At 42.5% G+C, this 24959-nt stretch overlaps 1 protein-coding gene across 4 annotated transcripts in view; it reads left to right on the top strand.

Annotated features, from left to right (window-relative positions):
- Positions 1-24959, top strand: part of ATF2 (activating transcription factor 2) — a 1040579-nt gene that overhangs the window by 337550 nt on the left and 678070 nt on the right. For 3 of the 4 annotated variants that reach the window (XM_044075568.1, XM_044075567.1, XM_044075569.1), the window contains exon 5: positions 9874-10002. In XM_044075568.1, coding sequence (XP_043931503.1) covers positions 9874-10002 — 129 coding nt within the window. Of the gene's footprint in view, positions 1-8244; positions 8431-9873; positions 10003-24959 lie in introns of those variants that run through there. The other variant, XM_044075570.1, reaches the window with a different exon arrangement.

The following is a 24959-nucleotide window of genomic DNA, read 5'->3' as shown; positions in this document are numbered from 1 at the left end:
GTCTCTACCTTGGATGGGTCTGGAACTGCTGAGCAGGCACCAGCTTCTGAGGAAGTACTTTGCACTACCGATTCTCGACGCAGACCGACAACTTCTTTCACATTTACCATTCTTTCGAAAACTACTGAGTTTCTAAGGCCCAGGATACGAACCACACCCAAGAAACTGACAACCCAGTCTCAGGCACCTGCTTCCTTGCCTCAGTCTCAAATGCTTAAAATGGCAGAAGACCTTATAATGCTTATCAGGGGAAGCCAGGCTACCCCTTCCAAAAGAAAAAGAGATTTGTCCCCAATAGTTTTATCTGAACAGGAGTCCGATGACTCTGATGCATCTGAATATGAAGATTTGCAACTCCTCTCAGCTTATGAGGATTTTGATGTGGAGGCATCTATCCCTTCAGCCTCTCCACCTGAGGACTTTTCTTTTGAGGAAACCTTACATACCTTAAGGGAACATTTTCAATGGGAGGGTCAGGACTACCCTCAGTCAAAAAAGAGACTCAGGGGAATTCCTAGATCTTCCACAGCACAGACCTCTGGCCATTCCTCCTGTCCTGGATGTTGTGGATGATGTTTTTATGGAGTCCAGTTTGACTCCTGACACCCTCCCTCCTGCTTCCAGGAAACCAGACAGGTACTATAGAGTCCCTGACTCTCACAAATTTCTATTCAAAAATCCTACTGCTAACTCCAAGGTTATCTCTCAAGGACCTAAAGGAATTAAAGCAACTTCTGCTAAGAATCCCACCCCCTCAGATAGGGATTCTCGAGCACTAGACAGATGGGGTAAAAAAGTATACACCTCTGCTACTCTTGCTATTAGAGCACTAAATTGTCAGTTCCATATGCTGAAATATCAGCAACATACCATGGAACTCCTCAAACAAAAAATATCTTCCTTTCCTGCTTGTGCAGAATATAAAGAGTTACAAGAGCTAATGCATTCTGCAAGTCAAGTAACTAAGCACACCTTGCAATGTGGTTTTGACGCCCTAGAAGCATCTTGCATGCAGCAGTCACTGGTTCTGTCCTTAGAAGGCATCTTGGCTTAAGGAACAGCCTTTGCCAGATCCATATTATTGAACGCACCACTGCACAAAGACAACTTATTTGGCACCAAGACAAAGGAGGTATTAAAAAAGATGGAATAAAAAGCTAAATCTATACAGACAGTTAAAGATTTCTTGCAGATCCAGCCACCGAGGTTCAGTAGGCATTGCCCTCCCAAGCACTGGTCCTTTTCTACCCCTCCAGGTCAGCTCAGCCCAGACCCTGGGGAAGCAGTCTCCCCAGACAGCAGCCCTAGGGAATGCAGAGATCTAAGCAATGGAGTTTCTCCTCTTCAAAACCGGGGAGTGCTAAGCCACCCCTTATGGTAAGAACTCACAATGACTTCACGCTTCCACCCCCTCCCTCTGCCCACCTGCTCTTGCCCCTAGGAGGAAAACTCTCCTTCCGTGCAAGCACCTGGGCCACCATTACCAACGACCACTGGGTCCTCAACATAGTGTCCCAGGGATACAAATTTCTTTTCCACACTCTTCCAACCCCAAAAGGGTTCCCAGATCTTCCCCCAAACCAGTGGGCAGAGGCCAGAAAACAAGACCTTTCCCTGTTCTTGATGAGGGCAATAGAGCATGTTCCTGCAGAACAGGTAGGGCCATGGTTTCTACTCCAGGCTCTTCCTGGTACATAGAAAAGAGGGCACCTGGTGCCCCATCCTCGATCTATCCATCCTAAACACTTTCCTGGTGATACCAAAATTCAAAATGCTCACCCTCCAGCAACTTCTACCTATGCTCTCCAAGGATGCTTGGTTAGCCACCCTAGACCTAAAAGAGGCCTACCTACACATCCCAATCAGGGAATTTTGCAAGAAATATCACTGTTTCAGGGCAGGATCACTGCACTTTCAGTTCTTTGCACTTCCCCTTGGCTTATCCACTGCTCCCAGAGTTTTCACAAAATGACTGGCTCCCGCCATTGCTTTTTGCAGACAAAGAAATATTCAAATTTACCCATACTTAGACGAATGCTTGATTCAGGCAGTCAGGAAGAGCTGCTAAAGCACCTGACTTTTGTGAAGGACCTACTGACTTCTCTGGGGTATACTATCAATGAAAAGAAATCCAAACTAGTACCCACACAAAAAAAATTATATTCCTGGGAGCAAGCCTGGATATGGCATCCCAGATGGCATTCCTTACACCAGAAAAACAAACCTACCTGACAACCTACTTCTCTCAACAAGCCACCAGACCCCAGTTATCCGCATGGAAAATCCTGCAAGCTCTGGGATTCATGGCTTCTTGCATTGTACTCATTCCATATGCCAGACTGCATATGAGGAAACTACAATGGTACCTAAAAAGCCTTTGGTGTCAACACTCCCAAGACCTGGAAACTCTTATACCAGTGATACCGTGCTTAAGGAAAGGTTTCCTTTGGTGGGCAGCAGAATGCAACCACAACAAGGGACTACCCTTCTCACAACCTCACACCACCCAGACCCTCGCCACAGATGCATCAGACTATGCCTGGGATGCACACCTGGACGGCAGGTGCATTCATGGCCAATGGAGCCCAAACCAAATTCATCTGCACATCAACCAAAAAGAGATGTTAGCTGTTGAGCAAGCTCTGATAGCCTTCAGACCCCCACTCTCCCTGGAGCCCCTACTGATCAAAACAGACAACACCACTGTGATGTGGTATGTCAACAAGCAGGGAGGGACTCACTCGTACCCTCAGTGCAGGCTCACCATGACCCTTTGGCACACAGCCTCAGGCTGCACAATTCCTGCCAGGCTCTCTAAACTCTCTGGCAGACAACTTAAGCAGAAATCTTCTGGACCCACACGAGTGGCAGCTAGACCAAAGGACCTTTACCCTTGTAACCCAGAAATGGGGCACCCAGAAGGTCGACCTCTTTGCTTCCCACTCCAACCATCTGCTCAGCAAATTCTGCACCAGGGAACCTCACAGCAAGACCTGGAAAGTGGATGCTACATCCTTCCAGTGGGTCAGTCTCTCAGTCTGTGCATTCCCCCCTCTACTGCTCATTACAAGGATACTACTCGAAATAAGGGAGGAAAAATCGAGGACAATCCTGATTGCCCCAGACTGGCCACACCAGCACTGATACCCTCTGCTGCGAAGCCTGTCACCACTGCCACCATGGCATCTCCCTCAGATCCCAGTGCTCCTGACCCAGAGGAATGGAGAATTCATACATCCCCAATTGCAGACCCTAAATCTGGCAGCCTGGCTTATTCTCTGACCACTGCACAAGCTGCCAATCTAAGCAAACAAGTTCTGGATGTGTACGTGAGGCCAGACGCCCTAGCACTAGAAAGTCTTATGCTGACAAGTGGAAAAGGTTTTGCACCTGGATCCAGGCTAAGGGAGCCGGAACTGCACAGCCCTCCCTACCTCTCATCCTGGATTACCTGGCTGACCTGCTACACAGGAGTCTATTCTTCTCTTCCATTAAAATTCATGCCTCTGCCATCTCTGCTCATTTCAGCACAGCGCTACCTCTTTTCTCCCACCCTCTCATCAAATAATTCCTAAGAGGGGCTAACAACTTGAGGCCACCCAGAAGTGCACCTACCCCAGCTTGGGACCTTAACTTTGTTTTGGAAAAACTCACCCTGTCCCCCTTTGAACCAGCAGCATCAGCAGAGTTAAAGTTCCTCTCTTGGAAGACAGCCTTGCTTTTGGCCATCACTTCAGCTAGAAGAGTATTCGAGCTACAAGCACTAATGGCTGTAGACCCCTTCATCATTTTCCACACTGACAGGATCTCCCAAAAGTGGTGACCAGTGTGGCTCTCAACCAGTGCATTCATTTGCCCACCTTTTCCCCTAACCCACAAAACAAGGGGGAAATGATTCTGCACTCTCTAGATGTGCACAGACAGCTCAGATTCTACCTAGACAGGACTAAATCATTTAGGAGGACTGATCAATTGTTAGTCAGCTTTGCTTCAGGGGCAGAGGGCAAGGCCATATTCAAACAAACCACTTCCAAATGGATAGCACACTGCATCCATTTCTGCTACAAGCAGCACAGGAAACCTCCCCCCTAAGGGGGTCATGACACATTCTACCAGAGCAACCTCCACCTCTGCAGTTTTCCTCAGAGGGGTCCCTACCAGGGACATCCTGGAGGCTGCAACATGGACATCTGTTCATACCTTCACCAAGCATTACCACCTGCCTATCTTCTCCAAATCCAGGGCAGACTTTGCCACAGCAGTCTTGCAGGGCATCCTAGCCAGCCCCCAGTCTTCGTGACTGCCTCCACCCTTTTCTTTAGCTTTGGGAATCAACCAAATGTGATGACTGCAACAGTGAAACATGAACATAGTACAGTTGTGTACACTTACCATACATGTAGATGTTCGAGTGTATTCACTGTTGCAGTCCTGGTTTCCCTCCCTCCATCCCCCTTGTCTTTCTCTCTCAATCTCTCTATCCTTACTAGGATGTTTTGGTATTTACTTTCTACCAGTGGTGGTCTGCCACCATAACCTAGCTCCCTCTTGGAGTCTCCTGACAGGGCAAGAAAAACTGATGTAATGACGTCGGCTGCCGTGATTTATAACACTGACGACCTGACGTCAGTCCTGGACCAACGGCAACTGACGCAGAAATACTAAGCCTGTGGTATTCGTGCCGACTGAGGGCTACCCTGGCAGGGATTACCCAAATGTGATAACTGCAACAGTGAATACACTCGAACATCTACATTTATGGTAAGTGCACACAACTGTACTTTATGGATTACCTGTGAAGTGAAGGATTTAGTGTACAAAATCCAACTCTGGAAACATCACAGTATTGTAGAACAGCAAATTAAAGAGAAACAAATGGAATGGGAAGCAGCTGATGAGTTGCCACATGAATACTCTGGAACCTTCAATAGGAAGCCAGTACAAAAGTTCAGATGAGAGTTGCACAGCCAGGGAAGGAACAAGAAACAGTGGCATCACTGACACAGTCAGTGTTGTGGAGTGATATGGCATAATGCAACAACATTGCTACTAAATGCCAGTTGATGTGTGTGTGTACATCTGTGAGTAGCTACCTTGCTGTGTTACAGGAGCTTGTCATAATGTAACATTGGTACTAAATTTTATTTATTTATTTTATTTAACATTTGTTGACTGGGAAAGTCTGACTAGGACAGAGCCTGTTTTCAACCGCTGCCCAGGGAGAAACTCTCCAGATACATGTCTTTGGAATGTGGGAGGAAACCAGAGTACCCAGAGGAAACCGATATGAATGCAAGGAGGACATGCGGACTGCACAGAAGGCACCCCAGCTGAGAATTGAACCAGGGAACCTCTTGCTGCGAGTTGACAACGTTGACTGCTGTACCACTGCGCCACCCCAGTCAGTGTGTGTGTGTGCAACATTGTGAGTGGCTTCCTTGCAACATTGTGAGTGGCTTCCTTGCTGTGGTACAGGGACTTGTCATAATGTAACATTGGCACTAAATGCCAGTCATTGTGTATCTTGACATTTCAAGCCTTTTTAATGGTCTGAATGTAGTATCACTGTACAGTGATCATTAAATGTGCTTCATGAGCTTGATAGGGAAGGGGGTGTGACGGCAATGTGGTCACACTTATATTCTCCTGGGTTGGGCCCCCAACTTGATACTTGCTGGGGCCCCCAAAATGCTAGCACTGGCCCTGTGCTAGACCCAGGAAGAGGCTTGATAGTGAAGACCCCTGGCTGGAACACCATAGATTTAACACTTTGAGACTAGGGGCACTCTCCCTATCACTTTGGAAACCCCTCAACCACCAGGTGTAGGTGTTCAAGCCATTTGGCCTGCATTTAACAACATTTCTGCAATTTGCAGCACATTGAAAACTAATGTCCCAAGGCTCCATTCCTCACTGCTGTATTCTTTACATCGTAAGCTCATTTTGCCTATGCTCAAAGAAGATCTGAGCTACTTAGTTTTGTAAAGGTTATATATAGTCAGCAGTTCACCACTTAGTGGATTTTTACTATATGGACACGAAAAGCCTATACAAAAAGATCTGAGGTCCTAATCTGTACATACATTTTCCTCTTAAGCACATCCATGAGCTCTGTAAAAAACATCACTGTGACTTATTTCCACTGTAAGCTATTTCTCTGGATGCATGTTTTTTTTTAATGGTTGTCTATTGAATAGTGTCAAATAGACTCTAGCTGATTATCTGCACAAGTTGCTCAACCTAACCCTTGCCACAGGATACATTCCTGAGTAATGGCACACTGCGGTGGTGGTGCCACACCATAAGGGCATCCCCAATACTGACCCAGGAACTACAGACACATTAGCCTTACTAGTCTTGTCTATAAGGCCATGGATTATGTTGTCACTGATCTCACAAACCAGGACATTAAAAATTTGATCAAGCTCGACCCACAACAACTCAGATTTGTTAAGTGTTTAGTCATACCTGCTAAATCTTGTGTGCTTCTTTGAAAGGATCATGCAGACAATGGACAGTAGTCACACTATGCATGCTGCCTACTTGGATCTGGCAAAGCTACTGGCCTTAAACATTAATCTGTGTGTGGTATGATGGATTGGAAACTAGCTGAAGGACACAGTGCTTGTTGTCAGTGTCATTGATGCTCCCCACCTCAGTCAGGGAAGAGGTGACAAGTGGTATTGCCAGGGTTCCTTTTTGCCATTTATTTCTCTTACCTAAACACCATATATCAACAGAGATCTTGCTGATTTAATTCTCTGATGATTGTAAGCTAGGTGAAGTCATTAAATTAACCAACAAAACTAACACTGTTCAAACCAAACTAACACACATTATCTTCTGGTGCACTGAAAAAGGGCCCAGACTAAAGCTAAAAAATGCAGTATCATCTCCTTTGTAAAACCACAAATTCCTACTACATATTGTATCAGTGACACCCCTCTCTCCACTGAGTCTGTGATCAGGGACTTGGACACCTAGGTCAAAGGCTTTCCCTCTTGTTGGATTATCATCTATCAGCTGTACGCATAAAACCCTTAAAAGGGCAGCTCATCTAAATCCAAGGGAATTGTTACTTTCCTGTACTGTGCCCTGGTTAGACCTGTTATAGAATTTAATGCACCCTTTGCATGCATGTCACCAGGTAAATCAAAAAATTAAAAAAACTGCAGATTTTCATAATAAAAAGGTTCTTGGACTTGAAAAATCTTAGTTATGAGGAAAGGCTAAAATCACTATGCCTTTACTCTGTGTTGTATATGCTATTGAGGAGCGACCTCTGCCTTGTCTTCCATGCTCTCAAAAACCCTGTTATCTGTGGACTTCTCTTTCTTGATATATCAGTTAGTGTAGACTACACTAAAACAAGAAATCCTAATTTACACCAGGTAATAAAATTAAATGGAGAGAGAGGTTCATTTGCCAGTGCCTCCCTTTCTTCAAGAATCTGCTCCTCTTGCATGTCAAGAAATGTGGCTCCATGTTGGCCTTTAAACATAGCATACCAGGGATCTCAAACTCATGGCCCCTTGGCCTCAAGCAGCTCTCAAACCATCATCATTCTAGTGAGGGAAGCTACAACAGTACATTACTAGCTGCACTGTCTTCCCTTCTTTTTGTTTTGGAGAATTAGGCCCTCATCTGAGTGTTCTGCTTCTCATACAGCACCTGTGGTCTTTTGAGTCAGAGATCTCTGGATTAGACAACTTGATAGTTGCTCTAAAATACACTCTGGGACTTACAGGCCTCATCTTCCTTGAAAAGGTTTGTAGACCCCGAAGGTGGTTATTGGCAAGGCACATGTGGCCTCTGGATGGATAGCCTTGTCTTTCTTATGATTCCTTTGTATATTTTGTTTCTCTGATTGGAATTTGATTGTCAGAAATTTGATCAGTTAGTTTGGACATAAGGCCTGATATTTTTAGTTTCTCTGTTTAATGTCAGTCTTTGAAGGACAAGTATTTGGTAAAAACAGCCTTTCCTCAACTCAGTGCTGTTGTTATTTTTATACGAACTCTGTATTAATACATAAAATAAAGGCAGACCTTTTGTATGGAATTTTTGTGCTTTTGAGCTTACAGGGAGCCTTCCCAGCTGTAACTTGCTGCAGGCTGCCTCTTAAAGTAAGAAACAGTAAGTTGAGTACACAGCATCTAAGTTACCTTTCAGGAGGGCATGCTGCAGTTACCCTACCGATTGCCCTCATCTTGTTAGACGGCCTTCCATTCATCACAGGTGTTCTGCTTCCTGCATTTCAGGTTTCCGTAAATGTGCTAAGTTTGAGTTTTGTATTGCAGATATCATTATCGTATATTACTTGGGGATTAGAACTGGAGGTGCAGGCCAACACAGCCTCCAAGTCCAATGCAGTGATGCCGCAACTTACAACAGTGCTGGATCACACAAGTTAGAGATTTTGAAGAATTGGTGAGTGTCCCTGCCATTACCTTTGTCAGTGGGCTTTCTGAGAGATCAGCTGACTTAACGATTACTGAAATTTCTGTTAGGTATTGGGGCTTAGCATAGCCCTTACATAAATTCTATGACTCCTGCATGTGTGAGGAATGGAAGACCTTCTCATAGATTAACTGATAACAATGAGCGTTCGTGTCTCTCTATTTTTTGGGGGGGTATTCTGTCCCATCTTGAATATTCAGGAATGCTGTGGTGGAGCAAATGGGGCAGTCACTCTGGATGCAAGGTTTTTGGGGTGCAATTAGGCATTACCAGTCTATAGGTAGTGCAGTACTGGTACTAATTTCCATACTAGCATTTCTCAGTTACTGTGCACATGAAATACTCTGTAGCTTGTATGATGAATAAGTAAGTGAAATGCCTGTTTAATAATCCTATTCACTGTTGTGTATAGCATGGTCAGAATATGCATTTGTATCTTTTACCAAATGTATCCCTATTCCATTCTTGTGCATTAATTCTGTCATTGTCTACTAAAGTGTTGATAATAGATACCATAAGACAACTGTGAAAATATATTAGCCTGTATAATAGTCAGTGTCTTGACTGAAAAGGATCCAAGGACCAGCTCACTTACCTGACTAACAAAAGATAAATAATAAACAATATGATGATATATTGCATATGTTTACAACAGTCTACATTATAATAAAGTATAATAGAATATGAAAGGTGGTGGTGAATTCCTTTTTAAATCACTATCTTCTTTTAAGATTTATTGCTTTTCTTGACTACATGGAACAGGAGTCTAGATAACAATAATGTACATCTGCTTGCTACGTTTTCATCTTTGCCGACTCAATGAAGTGAAGAGAATTGACTTATATCAATACAGAGTGTGTGTGCGTGTGTGTGTGTGTGTGTGTGTGTGTGTGTGTGTGTGTGTGTGTGTGTGTAAGTGCATGAGTTTTCATGTATGCTTCTATTGTGAATTAATTGTGTGTAGTGCCTAAACACAAAAGAATGCAGTCATTACCCTAATTTCTCGCCTCATACCAAACAGTGCGTCATTCCCAGTAGTACCCCCTTCCCCAAGATATGGGAACTAATCCTTGGTTATTCGTTTTTTTCTGGCATCTGCTGTTCTAGCACTTAGTTGACGAATTGAGCCTAGATTATTATCAGTGCAGGTGAATACCTTGACTCTTCCCCAGTAGACTCACTGGCCAGTGCAGATGTTTTTAGTTTTTACTGTAATCTGTCTTCCTCAGTGCTTGAACCTTTTGAGGGGAGGGTGTTACATTTTCCAGTTAGTAAGTCAAGAGGATGTTAAATGATATTTTTCTTAAAAATGAAAAGTTCTTTCAGTTTACTGTGAATGAGGTTATCTAATTTGCTGCATTTATGTGTTTTTATACCAAGTGCTGACAGTATTGCAAATGTTTAATTGTTTAGATGCCGCTAGATCTGTCGCCACTTGCAACACCAGTTGTTAGAGCTAAAGCTGAGGAACCTGTTACTGTTGAAACAACACATCAGGATAGTCCTTTGCCCCATCCAGAATCTACTACTAATGATGATAGGGTAAGTTGAGTCTTATTTAAGTAAAAAGATAGAATTGTGTGTGTTGATCATATTTACCCAACATCAAGCTATGTTGTAAAAGTTTTCTGAGATATATGGATATGCTTACAAAATGCACAGCTTATCTAAATGCTAAACCCAAAAATTGCCTGTATATTTATAAGTGTTTTTTTCCCTTATGTTATTTGTTTCTTTGTCGGTTTATTTGACAGAATAATTCTGTTTGTTTGTGACAGTATTATGTAGTTCAGCTCCTGCTAAAAGACACAGTAACATCGCAAGTCATTTTGGCTATGCTGTGCACAGCTTAGCTCTACTGCAACAGGAGAAGAAATGAACATTCTCAACCTTGTACCCATCTTTTGACTTGTATAGATAAATTTCAGAAGCATTTTTAATAAAACTCAAGACACTGAGGCTCTAATAACAGATGTACAGGCCAAATTCTTAGCTGTCATTGAGTCTTACTTTGGTGTATGCCATTAGTATGTCATCGTCCTTTTAAGCTAAAACATTCAAGTTTTTGAAATTTGCATACAAAAGAGTTCATATTTCTTTACTGAAGCAAAGGCCAGGTGGCTGTCAGTGAAGGAGAGATCTATCATACTGTTAAGCCACTTGTTTTCCAGATTTTAAAATAATTAAGCATTGGTTTTCCTGGCGCACAGTTTGCACAGCAAATAAGATTTCTTCTGCCTTAGGCAGCTTTGACTAACTAACTCGCAGAGAGGCCTAGATCTCAGCACAGATTTGCTGCTGTGGCTTTATCTTCGTTTAATTTTGCTATCCGGGACCCCCTTCAGCAATACATCTTCCATTTGAACAAATTAGATTAATCAGAACTGCTTCATGTGCTCATCAAGGAGAGAGAGATTCCAGAACAAATGTAGATTTCACCCCTAAATCAGTGTACCTGTCCTGCATATCCTGTAACATTTAATTATTTTGCTGTCTGGACAGCTGACCATCAGCTATCCCTGTTGCCCCTCCTCAAACTCCATGTCTGAAAAAATAAACCTCCCTCATACTTAATCTGAAATTTGGGACAAGAGAGGAGATCAGGGCATCCCAGTACAGTGTCATTTGCTACCATGGAGATTAGTTTGTAATGCTGCCCCCATGCAAGAGGCATGTAGCACAGTGATGTAATTTGTGGAATCCTGCAAATATCTGCTAGTGTGTCTCCTAGATGTTTTGGTGGGTGCTGTCTCTGTTCACTGAGATATGCAGCACCAACCAGAGCATATTCCCATCCCCTTGGGATAGACAGACTGTCAAAATGCCACTTGTTTCAAGTTCCTCTCCAGCTGACCTCTAAGGAGTCACAGTCAGAGCTCCATCCCTCTATGCCATGGAGACAGCCTGTCAGTCCCCTAACTTCTCAAGCCTTTTTGCAAGTGTAGGCTGTACTCTGTAATGGCACATCTTGGCTGTAGTCCACAGCCACCACTGTCACCTCCATGTTGTGCTTAGTACAGTGTAGTAAAACTAAATGCTTTTATGTAAGTATGTCCACATGTAATTGGTTTAGAAATTGTTGCAGACCACTTCACTTAATAACACTTCAGACCTTTTTTAGTATTAAAGCTGACATCAGTACACAGAGTGAGGATTTTGTTTTACTGTTGTGTAACTTGTTTGTTTCCCCAGGTGTGTTTCAGTTAGATCAGACTAGAATTGCTCTGTTTACTACCCTTTACAGCATAGAATGTTAAATAAATAGCATGTATAATGTTTTCTAAATATTTGTGTTATGTTTTATTGTGTGTATAAACTGACTTGTATCATCTAATTTTTAATTTGTTACCTTGTGTTGGGGGCTATGTGTCAGTAGAAGCCATTTTGTGTAAGTGTACCTACCCAATTATTAAATTTCAGTAAATAAATTATTTGCAGTTCTTGTGGATGTGACAGATCATAATAGGGAGTAGGTGTGACTGTCATTGTTCTGGATATCTTGATATTTAGCATGAATCCTTCAGTGTGAAATATGATTTTAAACCAATATCTTCCACCTTAGGTTTGTGTTTAAGCTAAACTGTTCACTTGGGAATCTTTTACCAGACGCATAACTTTTGGCATTAGTACACCAGATATGCTGTGTTTCCACCTCCCAAGGATGGTAACTTCTTCTGCGAGACTTCACTGACCTGGAAGCAAACTGACATTTTCATCATTTACAGTTGTTTACCAGATTCTCTAGTTAGTTGCTTAGATGCTCAATCAAAATTTATTAACAGCCCTTAGCATGTTAGAGTAAACTATACATTAATAATGATTAAAATAAATTACAAAATATAACAAAAGCAATACAATTGAAACAGAATAAAAAAAGATAGTTTAATATATGCTGGAGCTGAGATTGCATGGTTAATAATAATATTTCAAATAACATCGAAACTCTTCTGTTTCAGAGAATACCAAGTCTAGAAAATTATTTGAAACTTGAAATGTGAGTTAAATAGTACATTAAAATGTATCAGACAGATACACAGCTTTTCTGGTTTTTTTTACTATTAATATTCCAATTAACACCCCTTTTCACACACACATCTGTCTGTCTTATCTATATATCTGTCTGTATGTAGCTTTGTGTGCACCAAGAGGCAAAGTATGTCTTCCATTCTTACAGCTGTACCCTCTGTAATATGTCTAGCTTACACAGTTACTTTACCTTCTCTTTTTTCCCTCCTTCTCTTTAGGTCTTGTCTTTCTATCTATTTTTATATACTTCAGTATACAATCATATTACATAAAACATATTTGTATCATAAATATGTTATAATCTGTTTTTTATTACTTTACAGTATTCAAAAGCCTTTTTGCCCTTGAGGAATTATGTCATCTGCAGTCTAATAATAGCAATCAAGCCTTTGACATGTACTTAATCTGCTAGCTCTAACAACTTTTATGTACATAAGGAGCTTTTCTTCCTGGGCCTCCACTGAAAAGGGGTAATTTTTTTCTGCCTAGTTGGATTAACCCAGTAAACAAATACGATCAAAATACTGATTAAAGCCCTCTTTACCATCCCACCTCCCCTTCTCTCATGCTGCAAAATAAAAATAAAAGTCAAGACTCACACTTACTACCTGATATTCTAAAATGCTTAAAAATATTAAGTTCATCAGAGAAAACAATATTCATACTACATTTCTAAATCTCTTAAGTTTTCATAGTTACAGAGTTCTAGAAAAAGGCTATATCAGTGCTTTGCAGATAAAGCCTGTAGATATAGGCAGATTCCAGTATGATAGTGTTATATGTTTGGTTACTATGCTGGTAGTGGCAGAGTCTGTAGACATATGGAGGAAGAGCAGGGAACAAACACAAATACCCAGATACTATATGGACATTCAGTTTTGTATGATATAATTTGATTAAAAAAAAATGAAAAATTCTTCCCTACCAGGAATGAATTCTAGGGCATATCCAGCATATGATGCACAGTTTCCAGTTAACCACAACCGAGTCAACAAGCTTTACCTTTATAGAGACCCATCCAGTAACTTGAGGGCATTCTTCTATATCACTGTTGCAGTATTCCTAAATATAAGGGATGTCTCGTCCTGGGCAGCCCAACACTTGGCCAGTGTACATTAGATCAAAAGATCTTGTCTGCACTGTACATCACATTTATGCTCACCGCACAGAATGTAAGCCTTAAAAGGGATGTATGGATGCAACTACCCAAAACTTCTTTTGCCGCCAGTTCGAACACCATTGTTGCCAGTTGATTTGGAGTTTTTGTTGCTGTACTGTATTTTGAAACACTGGTTGGATCTCTTCACACAGGACAAGGGGTCTCTCATCCATCCCAAATCTGCGACTGACATTGTGGGTGATAGGGTTTTGATCCCTTTCTGGTACCTCTTTTCTGAGGATGTGCTCAGGCTTTTAAAGGAGACAAGGAAACCCTCAAGTAGAAAATCTTAATGTCCAAATGAAAGAGATTTTCAGTCTGGTGCCATGCTTGTAACCAGGACCCTTTTTCAGTGGGGGTCCCTTTGTGGTCCTCTCTTATTTGTGTGAGTTGCTGCAGTCTGGCTTGGTCTGTTTTTCCATGAAGGCCCATTTGTCAGACATTTCTGCTCGTCTGCCCATGACTCTTTCTTTGACTTCTCATTTTGAGGTCAAACAATTTCTTAAAGGCATCCTGCATATTAGGCCTCCAAGAAAGCCTATTCCTTTTTCTTGGGACCTTAATTTTGTTTTGGAGGAACTGAATCAGGCTTCTTTTGAGCCTGCAGATTCTCCTTCTTTGCAGCATTGTACCTGGAAGACTGTTTTGTTGCTGACTCTTACTTCTGCTCAGAATGTTTCTGAGCTCCAGGATCTTATGGCCAACCCTCCTTTTTTTGTATTTTTCACTGGGACAGGGTGTCCCTTTGTACTAATCCTCTTTTTATGCCCAAGGTGGTAAATGAGTTGGCCTTAAATCAGTCAGTACAACTTCCTTCCTTTTCCCTTCTCCTCAGTCTGCTACTGAGAGGGTCCTGCATACCTTGGATTTGCACAGACAGCTCAGGTACTATTTGGATAACACTTGGACTATTTGTAAGTTTGATCAGCTTTTTGTTTCCCTTTATCCTAGGTCTTTGGGTTTGGCTGTTTGCAAACCATCTCCTCCTGGATTACTAAGGCCATTTCTTTTGGTTATTCTTTTCATGGCAAGTCTCTGTCTCCTCTGTTAAAGCTCATTCTACACGGGTTGTTGCCTATTCTGGTGCTTTCTTCAAGGGATTTTTCACCACCTTTGTCCTTGTGGCTGCTACTTGGTCTTCAGTGCATACCTTTACTAAGCATTATAAGTTGGATATGGTTTCTAGGGAAAGAGCAGGTTTTGCTGAAACCATTTTATGTGGGTTTGTTGAGGGCTGTTCTCAGCCTTCCACCCCCCCCCCCATTCTGTTTCTTAAGCTTTTTTGCTCTCCCTTATATTTAGGAGTACTGTAACAGGGATATAGAAAGACATAATACAGTTGCGTAAAATCTTACCATAACAGTAGATGTCCTTCTCATCACTGTTGCAGTATTCGCTCCCTCCTTCCAGTCCCCTCTTGTTTCTTCTGCATTTTTTGTTCTGGTTATGCATGGAATGCTTTGTCCTATGATGCTTGTTCTCTACTGGGGCAAGTCAGTTCTGGGTAGTTGCATCCATATGTCCTTTTATACCTTACGTGTGGGGAGCATAAATGTGATGTGTGGCACAAACAAGATCTTTTAATCTGATGTACACTGGCCGAGCATTGGGCTGCCCAGGATGAGGCATCCCTTATATTTAGGAATACTGAAATAGTGAAGCGAAAGGACATCTACGGTATGGTAAGATTTTACACAACTGTACTTTCCAGTATACTCTTTGCAGTAGTTTTGCTGGATTGCCCTTTTTTGAAAAGATTCAAAATAACATTTGTAAAACTTGCGTAATTTCTGAAACTTATCACTATCAAGTTTGTCAGTTTGTTCCACCTAGTTATAATGTTATCAGTATGGTCATGCAAGGAATTCTTGTGAAATTATTCAGCTTAGTTAAGATTTTTCCCAGTGTATAAAAACAGTACAATATGTGTGGTTGGCATAAAGGTGTTTATCTTAAGAATACAAGGTGCAGAGTTTGATTCCCACCTCTGAAGAAAAATTGGCTAGGCTTAAAATGGCCTGCAAGGGCAGTTAGCCTAGTACTATACTTACCTTTGAATCTATAAATCTATGTTAGAAGTGAGAGAAATTGACAAAATTTGTTTAATTCTTCTTTATACGGTAATTGAAATTGAACCATATTGATGTGTAACTATAGACTGCATGTTGGTATCCTTAAAATTCAAATAATAATGTGAAAAAAAAGACTCCACTATGTTTATGTTATTTGATGGTAATTTAAAAGAGTAACCACACTGACCGAGGGATGCATTGCCATGGAAAGGGATTGCAGGCAGCTAAATGGTAGTTATTCTGAACTGAAAAGGTGAAAGTCTTTGTATTTATCTCAGACTAAACCTTCAAACAAGTCTGAGAGGTGTGCTTGCCAAATGGCCCTTAACTTGTAGTTTTATTTTATTATTTTTTTTTATCTGCTGACACAGTCTAAAAATAATAGTTTAGCCACCATTATGTTATCATTGAAATTTTGGAGTCACTAATGTTATAGCCCATCTTCTTTATGATAATTTAATTTTGACCTAGGTGGGGTTTTTTTGAGTTCCACCTCCCCAAATAAATTTAATCCTGAAGATGTATGTAGGTGGAATTAATGAATTTTGTATAAAATGGCCAAATGGGATACCTTTTTAATTAAAAACAATTATTTTGGTAAAGGAAAGATTCATTTTAAACCATTTAGAGGCAATGTTAGGCATAGTCATTTAATCATATAGTTCCTTACTCTTTCAGAAACATAAGTGTAAATATAGGCATAATAATCTTGTGTTCAGTAACAGAGTGCAACATCTCAGTTTTAAAAATTGTGATAATGAGGAGTCAGCTGCTGACTTGGATAACAGTTGATCATGAGCATAAGTAAGGAGCTTTATCTTAGTTTCACCTGGTAACCATTAATGAAACAATGTATTGTCCTAAATATATTTTAAGTAGGGTTAATAACCAACAAGGGAAATGGTGACGATAGGAGACAATGTTCCCAAGCCACACCAGTGTATGTCCACTTTATAGAGAGATTTTTTTGTATTATAAGGAATCTTTCTTTATTGATCTCTATGCAGAATAGAGATTTCTTTAAACCAGTAAAAAATAGAAAAAAGAAAGTAAGAAAAAAAGTTGCATCTAGCATGCTAGTTGTTTTTTCATGCCAAGGTAACAGTATTTGTTGTTATTTGAATACTTAAGATGCCAAAAACCCAGTAAGTCAAAGCATTAGTGGAATATATACACACATACACATGTATACATATATAATATATATGTATATATAATCTTTTTTCAAAATAACATTAAAGTCACCAGCAGTAATTAAATGATTAGAACCCATATGAGATATATACTATCTTTGTGAGAAATAAATCATAGCAAGAAAATAGAGCATAAATAGTTTCCAAAATGAAAGACCTGTCCTGCCATCAGAGTTTTGAAAACTGTCTTGAATATTGAAACTTGAGTTGATATCAACTTGCCGGAAAAGCTTACAGGCAGAAAGAAACTTGAAGGTAAGCAAATCTCTTGAAGACAATTGATGTCAGCATAAAAGAAAAAAAAAAAAAACTGAATTCTTTCTTTTAGTTTGATGATTTAAGCTATTAATATTAAGAACTTTTCATTAATATTCCTTGATGTAATGTCTAATGACCAAGCAGCATGAGGGGACTCCCCCTTAAGAAAGAGTCCATTGTTATCGTTGGTCTTCTCGAAAAATCCCTGGTGATGTCCATCAGCTTAAGACATGAAATTCAGAGCAGCAAACTTACTGTTGGCCTCATTGACTGAAGACAGTTTGAGTTAACGATCGTTATATTTCACTTGCAAAGTTACCGAAAATAAAAAGATATTAGTAGGAATGCTCGTTTGTGCTACACTGCCTTTTGTATTTGACTGAAAGCCCTTCTTTTAGATGCAGTGTCTCCCAGGAGAGCTTGATAAAAGTTAATGGAAGCTTGGTTAAACATAAAGTGTATCTCATATTTAGTGGGCTGAAAAACTCGATTTCAGTCCGATAAGTAATTAAATCAAGCAATCACATAGGTAAGCACTAGGCAGACAGATACATTGAGATTGGAATCTGTCATGCCAGCACTTTCTGTTTATCTGTAGGGGAAGGCTTGTTCTGTGAAGGAATAAGAGGTCAAAGACTGTGTCTGATCTTTCATGGCTCAAAAGGTAAGACAAAGATCCCTATGGAGGAGTCTGTAAGAAAATTAGTACAGAGAAGGGGTTGCCATTCTGTCCTGATAACTAAGATTTTTGAGTCCACTGATCTTTTTACTCATGAATCTCTGCGGTCACTCAAACTGAATGATACCTTTAGACAAGTACATGCCAAAAGGAGACATTATATTCACTAATGGGTCTGATGAGATACCATTAAAAGGGAATTAAGAAGATTTTGAATTAAGGGGAGACACCTGTGGAATTTGGATGTGCTAGATATTAGGCTTTCTGAACTACTTTGGAGACATGATGTTGAAAGATATGAAATATCAGCAAGAGTGCCTAGATCCTTATGATGTAGTAAAACATTCTGTTTACCAAAATGAACAGTACTGCATTTTTTCATATTTCATTTGTGACTGTTGTCCTTACATCAGATGTTAATATGGTCTGATCAGGAAAGTTAAACCTAGGAGTGTTGTGTTTTAATGGACTGTCTTGAGACTCTTCATAGGTGCATAGATTCGTAGGAGGTTACTAGGCTAATGGCCCTAGAGCTCTTACAAGCTTAGCCATATTTATCCCGAGTTGCCTCAGTTGTCAGTGGTTAGGTGTGCACAAAGTTCACAGAGGTCAGGGTCTATGGTAGTTAACACTGACTTTCTCTGTCCAGGAGGGACATGGGCACCATCCCAGGAGTGAATTTGCTGTTACCTGTCCATTGATCTAGGTTGCATTTGAAGAGGGTCAGGGAGGGGCTCTGTTTCATGTGAATTGGAAGCTAGTTCCAGAGAAGTGGTAATCTCTGGGAAATGTATCTGTCTGTCCAGCATAACCTGTTCATGTCAGAGGCTAGGTTAAGATCCCTGGAGCGAGTGCCCCTCCTGCAGTTTGATTTACAACTGTGTAGCATTTCCATCAGGGCCGAGTCAGAGATCAGAGACTGCTCTGTAAGCCAGGCACAAGACTCCCCTTAGCAACCTGTAGGAGAGAGAGTACAGTGACAGGGCTTTCAGTTCTTCCATGTAAGACTTGTTTTGTGTACACTGTAATTTCTTGGTGAGAAACCTCTGTGGTCTCTCCAATTGTTGCAGGTGTCTGATGAGGTACATGCAAAAAGGAGCACTGTACTCAATTACTGGTCTGACGAGGGACGGGGTGTAATGGAATTATAACATCCTTGGATCTTGAAGCGATGCCTTTACTTATAAGATGTACCACATAGCATCCGAATAGAGAAATGATAAATTAGCAATCAAAGGAGTGTAGTTTTGCTGGAATTGAATTCATCCTCAAGTCTTGGTGAGTACTTTCACAAGGTGGACCCTGTTTTACACAAAATCACCCCAAGACGACACTGATATATAGACTGTATTTTGTAAAGCGTATATCATGGACAGACATAGGTTAAGTACTAAAAATAATAGCTGGGTGCACAAGACCCAGGATGAAAAAGTGCCCAATCCTGATAGGTGCACTGGTGCCAGGACTGGAAAAAATGACAGTGTAGAATCCTCAAAATATGGAAACATTCCTACAATGGGGATAGGCCATGCTCAGATGGAGGATGCCCCCCCCCCCGTTGTAGAAGGAGGTAGTAGTCCACAAAAACAGCAAAAATTGATAGGCCAAGAAAGAGTCATAACATAAAGATGGTAGAGTGGACTGTTGAGGATAAGAAAGAAATTATGTATTGTTGCTGTTATGCAAGAAATCCAGAATTCCCAGACAGAGGATGTACAAAAAGATTAAGAGAGAAATTAGAGGAAAGAAAGCACAACAAAAACTGTCAGAAGCTTCAAATAAAAAAATTGTGTTCATTAATACAACAGATTTATGAAAAACATTCTATAGACCAAGAAACCTTGGGCCGTTTGGAAAAAAGAAGCAACCAAGAAAGTGCGAAAATATAAAGAACAAAATCTAGAGATTTTTGAAAGATATAAAAAAAAACTATGGACATGAGAAAGAGAGAGAGACCTGTTGTGGTGCAATATTTATGCAAAGAAGAAAGCCAAATTAATCAATACAAAACAAAGAGGCACCAAAGATATTCGAAGAGAAATGCAGGCAAAGGCATCCAGATATGGAATATTTCACAGTACAAAAAATAAGATCACAACAAGGAAAAGTAGAACAGAAGATTAGTAAAGCAGAAGTTGAAAAACAGAAGCTGAAGATATGGAATACCTGCAAAGTGAAGGATTTAATTTAGAAAGTCTAACACAGGTTATATCACAGCATGATGGAACAACGAGTCCCCCAAGTAAGGAGAAACAGGAGGAGCAGGAGACATCTGAAGAAGAAATATGGACACGGAAAGAAAAAGAGATTTAATATGGTGCAATATTTATGCAAAGGAGAAAGCAAAACAAATCAGTACAAAAAAGCAGCACCAAAGGTATTTGAAAAGAAATGCAGGCAAAGGCATCTGGATATGGAAAATTTTACAACACAAAAATAAGATAACAAAGAGGAAAGGTAGAAGAGAGGATTATTAATGGAAAGGTTAAAGAAATAGAAACTGAAGATGTTATGTGATCCTATCTCGCCTACATTCTGACTGATGGGTTCGGAGCCGATCCCTTATGCCAAAGAGCGAAGTCTCTTATTGGCTGAGCTTACTATATCCCAGGATGCACCACTACCAATCCCCAGATCTCGCTTTGTGGTCTCGAGCTGGCTGAGCTAAGTAGTGTTTTTTCACTAACTTTCCTGTCAGGATTTTCTTTAAAATTCAACAAAAGCTGTTTTAACAGCTATCTAGTGGTTTTTGTGCTTGAATGAGTATTTTCCTTGGTAAAATATTGTGTAGTGACTGTGTTTTGACAGACTAGAGGTCCCATCGGAGTTGAAGGGCCTTCCCTGTCAGTTCGTTGTTGGCTAATTCCTGTTATTTTTAAGGTTATTGGATCTACTTTTGGTGTTGTGTTAGTCCTTATTAAAAGGACAGAAAAGTAAAGAAGAAGAAGAGAGAGCAAGGAAAATTCTATAGTGTTAGTCAGTGTGTTTCTTGTGTTTCTTCTTGGCTAGTTTACTGTGTTTGGATTGCCATAATGTCACAGGCTCCTAGGCCTTCAGGATTTAAAAAGTGCACTAAGTGCAGTTTTAAGATGTCAATCACAGACGACTCTCTGTGTATATTGTTTGGGCGCCAAACATTTGCAGGAGTCTTTTCCTCGAGGGTCCTCCAAGAGAGGAAAAATAAACTTATTTTGAAAGGCCTTATCAAACCCTCTTTTGAAGAAGCTTTAGCATCCTCTCCTTCTCCTGCTAAAAAGAAAAGGGCATCGGCTCTGACCAGTCCGTCGGACCCGACCGCCAAAAGACATAGGCAGGCTTCTCCTTCGGCTCCACGGACTTGGAGCCGAGGGTGAACGGTCTGCCTCGATGCCTCCAGTCTCGACTCCTCTGGTCTCGGAGCCGACGGCTGGGGCATCGAGCGGAGTCACCTTCATCGGCTCCACTGATCTCGGAGCCGATGAAGGTTGTCCGCCAGACACTTCTCTCCTTGCCGAAGTCCTCTTCGGCACCGATTCCCTTAGTCCGTGGAGCCGTTGGAGACCTACTCGGACCCGTTCGGTCTCTTCCAGGTCATCAAGGATGTCAGATTCGGACATAGACAGGGTGCTCCTAAGACTGTTCCAGTCCCCAGTCTTTTGTTTCGGCTCCGACCCAATGGTTTCGAGCCGATAGCCCACTCCATTGCCATTCCTCCTCCGGGACCGCCGGCCCCGCCGGAGCAGGTGCTGATGGAGCCAGTAGAGATCCTAGGGTCGGCTCCGACCCTTAATCCAACCCGGCCTTGGTCTGAGTTTAGCACTCGGACTTCTTCGGCTGGACCCGGGGTGACATTTGGGACCAATGCTGTCGGTTCCGAGCCTCCCTCTTGGTGCTTGTCGCGGGACTTCCTTCTGCTATCATGGCTCGGGACCGGACACTCCCAGGATTCTGGGGTCCGGCTTTCAGAGCTATGAGGAGTGCCTTGGCCAAGTCTTCTTCGCCATCTCTACCGGCACCTTCCTGGGCATGGAGACTGGGTCTTTGGCAGTTCCCTGTCTCTAGGCAGCGGAGCCCGGGCCTGAGGTTACCCCACTGGGGTTCCTCCTCCTGAGGGTTCTTCGGAGTTGTCTTCGGAGGAGCCCCAAGGAAGAGATCGTGCAAGAGGAAGCACGTGGACTCCCAGTCTCTTACATCGGACACTGATCTTGATGATGCGGAGGGGTCCCCAAAGTCGCCTCGGATGATGTCTCATTTGCAGACATTCTAGAGATCCTTAAGCAACGAGGCTGGATTTCCAAACCCCCTCCGCTGATGAGTCAGTGCTTCTCAAGGCCTTTGGGGCTCAGCCCTCCACCTCCTGGGTGTCTCCGCCCTTGACGAGCTCCTGGATTTGGTTTGTGGCGTGGGAACATCCAGATACTGTGGAACCAGTGCCTTCTCGCCCTAACAAATTTTTGTCTGCCCCACCCGAGAAGGAGTTCTTGAAAAGGCGTGCGTGGCTGTAGATGCCATGGTGGTGGCATCTGCTACACAGCAGGACGTGGCAGTGGGTTCAACGTCCGTCCATCCTCCTAATAAGGAGTCTAGGAGCATGGACCGATGGGAAGGCGCACCCTGACTTCAGCGGCCTTTTCTCTAAGGTCCCTGAATTATTTGGCACATTTCACCAGACTACAGAGGGATCTGGTCAAGGAGCTGTCACACTCCCTCTCCGGTAACCTAGCTGAGCAGCTAGACCAGTCCGTTAGCTCTCAGTTGGCTATCGATTTCTAACTCGTCCATGAGGCTCATTTCATATGCGGCGGCAGGCACAGGCGTGGCTCTCACGGAGGCAAGCCTGGCGAGGCCTTCAAGTCTTCCTTCGCTCCCTTTGATGGGTCCTCTTTGTTTGGACCCAAGGTAAAGACACTCTTACCCGCTGTGAGCAAGAGGGAAAAACTTTATCTGCCATAGGAGCACGTTATTCCACTCCCTTCGGCCTTATCCCAAGGCTAAAAGAGGAGGAAGATGAGTTCTTTCCTCAACAGCAGGAAGATTCTCCTTCCAGAGGCAGAGGCGGGAAATTTTTCTGGGAAGTCCTTTCGTGGCTCTTCAGCCTCCCACACTTCATGAGGGATTGCCCGGCTGTGCTGCTCGAGCCAGTCGGGTGCCGTTTGCCAAGCACCTAAAAGCCTGGGAGTCTATTACTCAGGACAGATGGGTGCTTCGGATTATTGCCGGAGGTTACACCATTCCCTTCACACACTCACCCCACCGTCCAAAAATCCTGGACCCACCACCCAGTCAAAGGGAAATTGCAGCCGCAGAAGCTTCAAAGCTGCTAGAAAAGGAGTCATCCAACCGGTCCCCACAGACCAGATCGGATCCGAAATTACTCAAGGTTCTTTTAGTGCCAAAACCTGAGACCCATTTTGGATCTCAGCAAACTAAACCAGTCCGTCATGAAGTCCAAATTCCGAATGGTCACTTTACAATCCATTCTTCCATTGTTGGAGAAGGATGTTTGGATGTGCTCCATAGATCTCAAGGACGCCTATTATCACATACCGATACATCAGGCGTCCAGGAGGTATCTGCGCTTCAGCCTGGGAGACAGTCATTTCCAATTTTGTGCACTGCCCTTTGGCCTCACCACAGCCCCCAGGGTGTTCACCAAGTGTTTGGCAGTAGTGACTGCTCACCTGAGGAGTCTCGGATTCCAAGTGTTTCCCTATCTGGACGACTGGCTCCTGACTGCCACCACCAGGCATCTACTACTAGACAACCTACAAGCCACCATCTCCCTGGGAATTACATTCAATTGGTCAAAGTCTGTCTTGCTGCCCTCTCAGCGCATAAGATTCATAGGAGCAGAGATAGACTCAAAATTGATGCGCATCTTCCTTCCTACCGAAAGGATTCAAACATTACAAGGTCAAGTCCGAGCCCTGCTTCCAAGATCCAAAGCCCCAGCCAGGTTGGTCCTGCAACTTTTAGGTTCAATGTCTGCCACGGTTCTCCTAGTTCCGCTGGCAAGATTGCACATGAGGATTCTTCAGTGGCTGTTATCGACACAATGGTCTTTTCAGGATCTCCCCCTCAATCATCTCATACTGATTACAGAAACGTGCAAATGGGACCTCCGCTGGTGGCTTCAGCCATCCAATCTGAATCAGGGAAGACCTTTTGTTATACCCCGTCCAGTGGCCACCTTGACAACGGATGCCTCCCAGACGGGTGGGGGGCACTGTCTGGGCAGGTCAGTTCCGCGTTCTTGGCTTCCGGGCGAAACTTTTCTCCATATCAATGTATTGGAAATGAGGGCTGTACTTCTGTCCCTACAAGCCCTCCACAAGTTTCTCCCTCAAGGCATTATCGCTATCCACACAGACAACATGTCGGTGGTCTGGTATCTAAACAAACAAGGAGGGACCAGATCTTACCCCCTTTGCAGAGAGGCCATGAGGGTGTGGGAATGGGCAGTAGCTACCAACCGCTTCCTGGCAGACAGATTAAGCAGGACGATTCTCTCTCCTCACGAGTGGTCCCTGAACGAAACAGTAGCAGCTCAGGTTTTCAAAAGATGGGGACCACCTATTTGCAACACCACAAAACACAAAGTGCAAAGGTTCTTTTCCTTGACTCCGTCAGGGAGGCAGCTACGGATGCTCTAGTCCAACCTTGGCCAACAGGACTACTTTATGCTTTTCCTCCGGTTCCACTCCTCCCCAAAGTCATCCAGAAAGCTTCCCAATTGGGGTCCACAATGATTCTAATTGCCTCGTCAGGTATGGTTCCCCTACCTAAAGAAATATGCTCTGGGCGGTCCTTGGTTTTGGATCTAACTCGGACCTGCTGATTCATCAGTCGGGACGACAGCACCAGTCCCTTCACACTTTGAAATTAACAGCTTGGCTCCTCCACTTCCAACCTTAGTCAGAAATCACACCTTAGACCCGAAGTTATTCACATTTTATCTTCAGCCCACAAACCCACCACTAAGAAATTGTATCTCAGTAAGTGGAAGAGGTTTGCTATCTGGGCTCAACTCAGAGGCTTAGACCCTATTACTGCCCGATACCAGAGGTCTTGAAATTTTTAACATCCTTGTTTAATCAAGGATCTTCAGTCTCTACTATTAAAGTCCAACTAGC

Source organism: Protopterus annectens, chromosome 6.part1 (genome assembly GCF_019279795.1).
Source record: "Protopterus annectens isolate FY-2018-M chromosome 6.part1, PAN1.0, whole genome shotgun sequence".
In the NCBI taxonomy this organism is placed as follows: domain Eukaryota; kingdom Metazoa; phylum Chordata; order Ceratodontiformes; family Protopteridae; genus Protopterus; species Protopterus annectens.
The sequence above is the reverse complement of the archived record's forward strand: the minus strand, read 5'-3'. Positions and strand labels throughout refer to the sequence as shown.